Source organism: Mugil cephalus, chromosome 12 (assembly GCF_022458985.1).
Source record: "Mugil cephalus isolate CIBA_MC_2020 chromosome 12, CIBA_Mcephalus_1.1, whole genome shotgun sequence".
In the NCBI taxonomy this organism is placed as follows: domain Eukaryota; kingdom Metazoa; phylum Chordata; class Actinopteri; order Mugiliformes; family Mugilidae; genus Mugil; species Mugil cephalus.
In genome coordinates this window covers 12,743,589-12,753,661 of record NC_061781.1, presented here as the reverse complement: position 1 = coordinate 12,753,661, position 10,073 = coordinate 12,743,589, and the positions used below count along the sequence as shown (strand labels likewise).

General features: G+C 42.0%; 2 protein-coding genes across 3 annotated transcripts in view; both read right to left on the bottom strand.

The window, feature by feature from the left end:
• Positions 1–484: 484 nt before the first annotated feature.
• Positions 485–3,999, bottom strand: pttg1ipb (PTTG1 interacting protein b). Of its 2 annotated transcripts, none has more exons than XR_007113842.1 (7): positions 3,825–3,999; positions 3,413–3,468; positions 3,218–3,326; positions 2,713–2,815; positions 2,255–2,331; positions 1,521–1,567; positions 485–1,083 (listed from the first exon to the last, which is right to left on the bottom strand). XR_007113842.1 is itself a non-coding variant. In XM_047600645.1 (7 exons), the coding sequence occupies exons 1-7, from the start codon at positions 3,925–3,927 to the stop codon at positions 1,040–1,042; spliced, it is 528 nt and encodes a 175-aa protein (XP_047456601.1). In that variant the 5' UTR covers positions 3,928–3,996; the 3' UTR covers positions 485–1,039. The 2 variants fall into 2 exon arrangements, 1 of the variants encoding a protein (XP_047456601.1); XM_047600645.1 differs by having other exon boundaries at positions 2,266–2,331; positions 3,825–3,996.
• Positions 4,000–5,018: 1,019 nt separating this feature from the next.
• Positions 5,019–10,073, bottom strand: part of myo10l3 (myosin X, like 3) — a 51,219-nt gene continuing 46,164 nt past the window's right edge. The window contains exons 33-41 of the mRNA XM_047600644.1: positions 9,878–10,035; positions 9,355–9,478; positions 8,491–8,788; positions 8,191–8,398; positions 7,967–8,103; positions 7,694–7,817; positions 7,151–7,606; positions 6,823–7,014; positions 5,019–6,730 (exon numbers count right to left, since the gene is read on the bottom strand). Coding sequence (XP_047456600.1) covers positions 6,626–6,730; positions 6,823–7,014; positions 7,151–7,606; positions 7,694–7,817; positions 7,967–8,103; positions 8,191–8,398; positions 8,491–8,788; positions 9,355–9,478; positions 9,878–10,035 — 1,802 coding nt within the window. The 3' untranslated portion in view covers positions 5,019–6,625. The remainder of the gene's footprint in view (positions 6,731–6,822; positions 7,015–7,150; positions 7,607–7,693; positions 7,818–7,966; positions 8,104–8,190; positions 8,399–8,490; positions 8,789–9,354; positions 9,479–9,877; positions 10,036–10,073) is intronic.

The window sequence follows — 10,073 nt, the reverse complement described above, 5'->3', positions numbered from 1 at the left end:
TTCAAAACATTTTGGAACAATGTGCACTGTTAACAAAATGACAAGATAACCTAAAATCATTGAAAAGCTGGGCCAGTAAGCCCAGTAATGGTATATTGAGGAAGTGAAATGTAGGCCTCATTGGTCACCTCTTACTCAATATGTCCCTGATTTAGGAAAGGTTCAGAGAGTTCAAGCCAGGTTCAAATCCATAAACCAAAGTGCCTGTGAGCAAGGTACCCAACCCTAGAGCTCTGTTTCTGCTGCTACTCACGGCTCTGAGCGTGAACGTGTGTACAAATGATGGGAAAAATTCAAAGGTCAGATTTATGAAACACAGGGACAATAAAGTGAAAGAATAAAAGTAGTCGTATTTGTTTAAAGTCCTGTACATGTTGTTGGTTTGTCTGCTTTGTCAGTGGGTGGAAGTTGTAAATTTAGAAACAGATTATAAATTATAAGCAAGTGTAATATTAAATGAAGTCACAGCAAAAACAAAATCGTGTTCATTTAATTTTGAAATTTATTATCAAAATGTATTTTTAATGGGTCACACGTAGTTTAAGATCACACGTTTCATTTTATCTAATAACGTTATCAGACCAATTCTGACATTTATCAAGATCAATAATGAAATAAAAACACATAAAATTACATTTTATGGACAATTCAAAAACCTGTATAATAATAAAACGACTAGTTCCACTACAAGCCCCACAAGAACTGATCAGCTCTGGACCTGCACTTCATCTTGTGCAAATCTACTCAGGAACACTTGCACGTAAAGCTGGACAATATCTTTTGACAGGTTTGTCCTGACAACGAGTTTCATGTATGGACAGAAAATCAGGTTAGCTGGATGGGTTTTCTCATGATTATTTAAATCCCGTTAAGACGTATTAATCCATAAGAAAAAAAAGAGAGAGAGCCTGATTTATTTCTTTAAAAAGAAACTTTAGGTAACGAAAGTGAAATCTATTCAGATAATCACAGTTTATCAGAAGCTGCTTGTACGCTGTGTTACTGGCATCAATAAGACCATCTGTAGGAATCGTTCCTCTTAATGCTCGTCCATACGGGAATATGGATTATCCTTTGCCACGCCTGAAAAAAACAAACCATGGAATCATCAAACCTGAGTAAAAGATAATTCAGATGAGTTGTGTTTTGATTTTTATGTACTGAAGGCATTAACAGTATAACTGTAGTCTAACAAAAATCAGACAAAAAGCAGGAATTGAATTCTACTTTATATTCTCTCCAGTAGGTGGCACTCTTGGATCAATTTGTTCGTATGATTCAAAGACTTTTTCATGCTGTTTCCTCGTTTCATCTGCTCAGATTTCATATTCTCTCTTTTTAAAATCTTATCTTTCCTCTACCTGCTTTTTATCCACCGCTTTTATTCTTTTTTTTTTTTGCTGCCGTTTGATCACAGTGCTTGTAAACTAAGCACCGTCAAAACAAACCCTCTTTGATATTCCAAATGTACTGTATTTATTAAACCCACTCAAACTGCACAAACAAGAAACGAGTCTCACCATATTTCTGCCTGATTTCATCATGCCTCAGCTGCATCTCTGTTCGCCTGCATGGAAGAAACAAAGGGAAATTGTTAGACGACAGTGAACGCTGGCGGCACTGACGCCTACGGTCGTTTAAATTAGGGGTCGGCACAAAGTGCTGCTTTAAACGTCGTGTTGACAGTAACTCTCATAATTTCATGTGTTAATGTAAAAAAAATGTTTGTCTATCTGTCTTGTTAATCTCAGCCACAGGGCTGTCATGATGTCAGACGCTCACTTTACACTTCACGATTATCATGGGTGGTATTATCACAATATCAACAAAACTGTAAATAATAACGACAAAAAACAGACTTTAATTTTGTCGTTTTCTCTCTTTTGGGAGGTGAATTACACTCAAAATAACTGGAGAGTTCAAGAGGCTCTGGATCATTTACACGATATTATCCGATAATTATACGATATTATACACAACACTTTTAACGTGATATTGAAATTTCATTTTTTAATACCACAATTATCGTCAATATTGGTATACTGCGACAGCCCTACTAGGCCATAACGATACATATTTGATGAGAAATCTACAACACTGCTAAGTACAGTTAATGGGGTTATTGTTATAAAGCACTTTTATTATTTATCTGGGCATATGGTTAGACTTGGCTTGGTCAGACGCCTACTCAACATAATGCGTTTTTATTATTTATCTGGGCGTATGGTTACATTTGGCTTGGTCAGACACCTACTCAACATTCACCTCGCTTTTTGACGGGCCTTCCTCGCACGGGTTTGTCGCTCCACCTTTTCGTCTTCTTTCTTGTTCCTAGAAAGTAAAGGAATGCATTTGTGTTTATGTTTTGGTTTTGGTTTGAGATCAACATATTTTTTAATATTAAATAAAAACATCACACAGAATCCCTTAATTAAATCCCTTCTATAGCAAGAGTTAGTAGGGGGGAAAAAACTGCTTGAACGGAAAGAGAAAAGTTATTGTGGGAGCTAAATTGCAGCCACGGATTCTGGCAGGCTTTTGGAGATAGCGGTATCAGCCTAGCTTTGCAGAATAATAATCCATTGTGCTCCCCCTCTTCCTGCTTCTCCTCCTCCTCTCCCTCCTCCTCCTCCTCCTACTCCTCCCACTCCTCCTGCTTCCATGTTGAACCAGATTTCACAGCCTTCAGCTCCATGTAACTGTAACGCTCACCCGATTCGTTCACACTTGCAGCAGCAGCAGCAGCAGACAAGAAGGGCGATGATGATGACGCCGGCCAGCACTGACGCCGTGATGATCAGTATCTGGAAGTTGACTGTAAATCAAAGGCAAAAACACAGAGAGAGTGGGTAAAGAATCCACCTTGTCATGAGCCTTACACGCATTAAAGCCCATCATTTATTTATTCAGAAGTTGGCTTTGTTCCATCTGTGGAGACTGTGCACAGAAATGCCAAAATAAAAACTATTGAGTCTTGTAAAAGTGACTCATATTCAAATTTGAAACATCAGGAGCAACTTGTGTAAGTACATGCTATAAAATTTTATTATCAAGGGAAAAAAAACAAACAAAAAAAAGACATCACAACTAGAGATTAATAGAAGCATCCTGAATAATTAATTAGACACACACACATCCCACAACATATCAAACCAAGTATTAAAAAAAAAATGTACAGTATAACCCATATGTGGGATTAATGTTTGTGTATTCTTACCCCAGCACAGCCCCCATCGTGCATCACTCAGAGGGCAAACACTGTTGGAGGGAAGGATGTTCCTCACCGGGTAGTCAATGCATTGTTGAGTTGGTATGCACCACAAACACTGTAACGGACACACATGACTGAGTTCCTTATCTTTTGTTTTATGGCAACGCTAACTGGAAAACAGCTACAGTGTGCGAAACTCACAGTCACATTCTGCAAACATTCATCGCAGCTGGTGTTGGATCTCAAGGCACACGGGACTGAAACGGAGAAAAAGCAGGCGCAGAAATGCATTTACAACAAAAGAGAGGAAAAAAGAGAGAGAGAAAACTGAACAAAAGCTTTAAAGTTTCTGCTTGCTGTGATTTTGCTGCTGCAGCAGCAGAGTTTCACGAGAGTGAGGGGGACATTACAAGAAAAACAAGCGTCAAGTTTGTTTGCTGTGGAATACAACAAATGTCCATTAAGAAAAGAGGCGAGCCGTGAATCCACACGATTATTCTGCTTATTAGAAAATCCCTTCGCCTGGTGTCATGTGACAGTCTCATGACCCGATTCCGCCAGGACAAAACAAAGAAGCTAAAACTAAAAAAAATAAATAAATCAATAAACTTACCAGGGCCTGGAGGAGGAGTCGATGTCTGCGCCTCTGTAGCAACAACAACAGCGCAGAGGATGATGGCGAGGACGGCGGCGGACGATCCGCAAACTGTGGACATGGTGACACGAGAGAGACCCCACGACTGCGAGGGAGGAAATCTTCGTGGTGAGCCTCAGTGAAGGCTGGACCTCTGCTTTACGAGGGCTGACGTCACGAAATCCTGACACTTGTGGTATGAAAAAGCGGCGGAGTGAGATGTCTCACCGAAAAACGACCTTTTATGACTCCCAGAAAATACATACAACTCAAATAAATTACTTAACAGTACTACTATTACTACTACTATTACTAATAATAATAATAATCACAATATTTCGATGGTAAATGTGTATAGTATTATATTTCCTCCATTATTTGATGCCCCTGGGTTCTCTGATCACCATGATTCATCATCATGGATTGGGATAATACTTTATTGACCCCAAAAGGAAATTCTCAAGAAACCCACAGCAGTGAATTAAAGTCTCATCACAAGCGAAATGTAAAATGCTTTATTCTGAAATCTGCTTCCTGACTCTGCTTGTTTTTGGTATTAGCATTTAGAACGCACAGCTTTCTGTTGTTGTGTGGTTGTGGTATATTTTCCTTAAGTGAAAGACGGGCTTTGTGTGGTGCAAGTGCCGGGCATCTGGGGGAACACAAATGTGACAATGAAATGTGTTTAAATGTCTGTAGATTTTACAGTATTACCACGTTTCCACCACACATAGTGTAGCACATATGAGTTGTGTTTATTCTGTTCTGTGTGTTCTTGTACGCACTTCACGTCTGGTGACAACTCATTAGAAAGACAGAAACCTGCGTGCCCTTGTGCTGATATTCCCTCAATAGCAATTCAAAGATAGTGTTGGTAGGTTTTTGCACAGCGGCGTAAAGATTTTTTGTACCACACTGAATATTTAAAAGCCCTGACCGGAGGTGTGATCGGAACACACAAGTGTGTCGATGAAACATTGATGTTTAGGGCCTATAAAATTGGCCGGACTATGACTTCAGATCCAATAAACAAGCATTTTGTAGGTGTGGACAGGCAATGGCACGACTTTAACTTCATTTTTATTCTTCATTTTATCCACTAAAAAAAGCCGTGGTGATGTTTGAAGCCCTTTGGTGCCACCTCCTTGTTAAAATAAAACAATGCCAAACAGGTTTTGAAATACAATAATTTATTAAAGCATCTTTAAATTCTGATATAAAACATTTTTCCGATTTTTCTTCTTCAAAACAATCAGAAATCTCAGAAATACAGTCATCGTCAATGTCAGTCTCTGGTGTGGCCGCCGGCAGCTGACCAGAGAGCCTAAGTGAGTATGATTGGAAAGCGATGGAAGACAGTGATGTAATGTGAGGTAAATACTAAGCTCCTTACATTGAGATCAGATTATTCCTATCATGAACTATACTGTAGGTTGGTTGGCATAGGCTCGACTCCACTGTGTCCATTTACAGTGAGCTGTAGGAGAGGGAATATCATCCTCTGGATAAAGAGACAACAACAGAACCTGACGGCGACACACTTCAGTTATTAGAGATACAGAACGGAGAAAATCCATTATAAGTTATGAACAGCTTGTCTTTTTCTGCATCTTTTAAAACTGTTGCGTCCGTGAAAGCACGACTAACGCAACAACATAAAGTACTAACAAAACTGCATCAATGCATCTTAAGCACACTTCTCCGAGCTTATCCGACCAATCTGTTGATACTTCAGTGAATAAATACCCCACCCTCACATGCTGGCTGCTGACATCACTTAAAAAACAAAACAAAAAAAACACACACACCTCTTTGTAAGAGACGCACTGAAAAGGCGCCACCATGCTTGCTTTTTAAAACACACAATTGAACATCAGTTTCAGCTGTTTCGAAGACATACACTCGCACATTAAATCAGCTCGACATAGGGTACTTGTTCAAGCAGGCAAGCACAATGACTTTGAATTAATTATTCAACGCCTTGCGAGGAAAATGCTTGACCGCACCGTGTTTGTAGATTGTGCATCTCAAGCGACGCAGTGGTTTATTCACACTGAATTTATGAGTTTGGCTCTTTTTTTAAATTTTTTTTTAAGCCAGGGATTTGCTTTTCTGGCAGAATCACCCCTGGAAAATACCGCACAGCAGGCGATATTCTGCTCCTGCAAGGCCACAACAACACTCCAAGATTACACCACTAAAATAAGGCAAAATGAGGGAGCTAATCTCTCTGGGAGGAGGACAGTTATTTACCAATAACCTGAGGGAATCTCCACGCAGGAGAACATTCGTTAAAAAAAATGGGCGCAATGTCCTACAGGAGAACCACGAGAGTAAAGATGCCAGCTCAGTCAGTTTGCAACACACTCCTGAAAGTTGTGTGAGAATGTAGGATTAGGAGGAATTCCTTCTGTTTTGGAAAAGAAAAAGATTTTGTCCTCTGGGCATGACAATAAAATTCATGACAAGATACCTGAATCGCTTTTCAAGTAACACGTGAGATATGACCAGTGTAAATAACGAGAGCGAGTGACCATGTTGGGAGGCTGTGCGGAGGGAAGCGACACGGTGAAGGTGCAGATGCTTGGACGTTCCCACATTCGCCGTAAGCCGTAAAGAATAAGCGTTTTCGTGTCTGTTCATTGAGGAAATATTCTGGATGGAGATTGTCTGTGTTGCTACATTGCTCAAGTCGAAACCTGCGATAAGGAACCTCTGCTCAAGTCATTTGTTCCTCTTCTCATCTTGGCCAAGCACACCCCGTGTCCCCGTCCAGTGAATCACCTGATCCAGTTGGTCCCATAGCTGGACACCGACTTCACGCTGCAACGCTTCTTCACGATCATGTTTATGTAGGCTTTCATGATCTTTGTGATCTCTCCAACCTGTAGGCGTCCAGATAAAAATGCATCAAAAATCTTTCTTTTTTTTTCACCTAAAACATTTTAAATTAAAAAAAAAAGAAGAAGATATGTACCTGTGGGGTTTCAAAGAACATTTCTCTCTCATCCACAGTGATCTTGTAGGTGCAGGGCTGTGGCGCTCCGAAGAAGACGATGTGCTCGTAGGGGAACGTTTCCAGGGGCTTTGGCTCTCCTCTTTTGTAGACGGACACATTCTCAGCGCTCACACCCAACCACAGATCATGTGGGAAGCCACCTTCTTTGCACTGTGAGGACACACCCACACAGGACTCCCATCACAGGCTAATTCTGAACTTACTGATCAACTGCAAACAAGCATCCTAATATAGTATTTTCAATTTGTGTAGCTGATTTACTGGATTTAATTGGACGTAATCTTACCTCAACATCAAACAGCGTGGATCCATATCCCGGCCACTCTTTGATGATGGTCATGTATTTGAGCATGGCTTGGTGCTGGTCCAGACCTGTGAGGCGGGACCACTTCTCCACGATGCTCGCCCTGGTGGCAGACATCTCCTCCTTGATCCACATCTCCATCATCTGCTCCTCCTCCATGCGCTGCTTCTTCATCGAGCCCGTCTTCAGCCCGCGACGCAGCGTCCCGTCCAGGAAGCTCGTCCTCCGTCGCTCAAGAGTTTGGCCCGTCCCCGTGGCTCCGCCCACCTTGGTGAACTGCAGGATGCGAGTGCGCAGGCGGCCCAAGGGGTAGACGTTCTCTAGGCTCCACGTCACCCGCGCCTTGTCTCCGTGCAGGAACTGGAGGCGCAGGGCGGCGAGGTGCTGCAGGGTCTCTTCGCGGGCGGGGAAGTTGCCCCGGGTCAAACTCTCATGGGCCTGGAAGCAGAGCGAAGAAAACGAATAGAACCAGGTGCACTTCTGATCAGACTTGTGTCAAAATAAAACATGATCCGTTAAACATACTTGCTCGAACATGAAAGCAAACTCCACTCCTTCCTTCGGCATGCTTTCAACATCCAAGAAACAGTAGAGCTTAAAATACAGCTTCCACTGGCCTTCATCCTGAGCTTCCTCACTGCCAGCCAGTCTGGGGGGAAAAAGTCATAAATCTGTCACTTACACATCTGTTTCTTTATCATTATCATATCTTGCACACACATGTCTATGTACCTCTAATTGCTAGTATCATAAGATAACATATAGAAACATGTTAAAGTACTATATGGGGGGGCATACCTTTCAAATTTAGCCAAAACATCAGCCACAAGGACTCTGCTTTCCACGGCTTTGTCAATAGTATTGTTGTGCTCAAAAAGCGCAAACATGTTCCTGCTGTCTTCCATAGCCAGGCCTCTGATCAGCTTCTCCACCACCTGAACAAACAATGGCAAGATTACGCCTTCTTTCTCCAGAGACCGTGAAGTAATGTTTACAGAGAGACATTTACAAAGCTCGCTTACCTCTCCAGCACTTGTATGCGAGTTGATGGAGATCTTGCAGGAGCCTCCTCCGTGACAGTAGACTGTGGTGGTCATTTCCTGTCTGGTAAGCAGTGCCACAATTTCCTCTTGCGAGGGAACAAACTCCCTCGTCTTGGTCTTCTTCAAAGACTCGCCGATGAAATGGGCGAACATTTCGATTTCCGTGCCAGGGAACAGCTCCTTAATCCTGAGAAAGAAGCACACGGACACAAAGGCGAGGTGAACTAGAAGTCTCAGCCCCGTGACCATCACGAGCAGGCTATCGTCAAGGGGTCGTACCTTTTCAGGTGAAACTTGAGGTAGCGCAGGATGCCTCGGCTGGGCAGGAAGGTGCAGCTCATGCAGGTCAGGAGGTGCCAGTGAGCGCGGTTGGCGAGGCTGTTAGGGTGAGGGACGTGATTGGTTTGTTTGATCAGCTGACAGTAGACCTCATCCCTTAACGGCCTCAGGTCTTGACAGGTCTGCAGGATTCCCTGGATGATTGGCACAGGGTCTGATACAGCCTCCATCTCCTGCAGGGAGTTGAAAATCTTCACGGCCTCATCCTGCAGGCTGGTATAACCCTTTTCCTTTTGCACTGGGAGAGATAGAGAGAAGGAAATATTATTTGACCTACGTAAATAGTAAATATATACCTGAGCACATTTGCTTAAAGTGGGGGTCTTCAACGTTTTTCAGGCCAAGGACCCCCCACTGATGAGAGATTAAGTAGGGACCCCTTACCTACTATATGTGTTCTATATTAAACTCTGCCTAGAGCTTATAAATATATAAATAAATTCTGTCTTTGAATTCATGTTAATGTGTATTTAAAGAAATTGAAAATTGTGGGGGAAAATTAAATAAATTAAATATATAAAAAAATGTCTGATCAACCAAAGATTTTGCGACCCCGCCTGCAGTACCTCCACAGACCCCCTAGGGGTCGTCCACCCTCTTTTGAAGACCTATGGTTTAAATAATGAATTAATTTGCCAATTCTTGCAGACAAAATGAAAACATGTACTACTCATTAGAACCCTTCATCTTTGTTAATGCTTTAAAAATAGCCATCGTTTCTCTAGGGAGCTTCTTTAATGTCTTCAAATAAATATTGTGCAAATGCATGAACGGCAATCGTCTGCAAAGAGAGGCTGCACTCACAGTGGACACTGACGTCTCCATAGGGCAGAGGTAGAAGAGGGGAGTGCAAAGGATGCTGGGTGTATCTCAGGATGGGGTTCCTCCAGTACGTCTGCTCCACGGCCTCTACGTTCAAACTGCTCTCCTGGAAACAAAGACGGCAGGATTAGTGATCTTTGTCTTCACTTGTTATTCCTTCGAGAAAGTTCATATTTAAGGTAAGTCTACTGAGAAAAGAAATGGCATCAACACTCTGGGAAATTGGTGAATAAACTGCAAGAAAAAAATAGGTAAAGAAATGTCTTGAAGCAAGAAGACTAAAAGGAGATCACGGCACACAGGAAGTGAGTACAAGTACCTCACTTTACTACTGAGTGTGTCCCTGCCAATGGTTTGCACGACTGGAAAGGATTTAATATTAATGGCGATAGGTTAATTGAATGTGCGCATCATTTTCCACAACATGTATAGAACATAAGATACAATAATCAGTAATCATGACAGTAGCAGCCAGATCACAAACAGAAGTGAACTGTTTTAATACCTTGATGTCCCTGATGAGTTGCTGTGTTGGCGTTTCGATGGGAACTTTGCTATCTATTGCTCCCTGTATGGCATTCGCCCACCGCATGGCTTCATTCAGCATTTTGGTGTAAAGCCGATAAGAGTGCTTGCGCCCGTGGATAATTATATTCCAGTAACCTGGGTGAGAATGAAACATTGAATTACATTTAAATAAA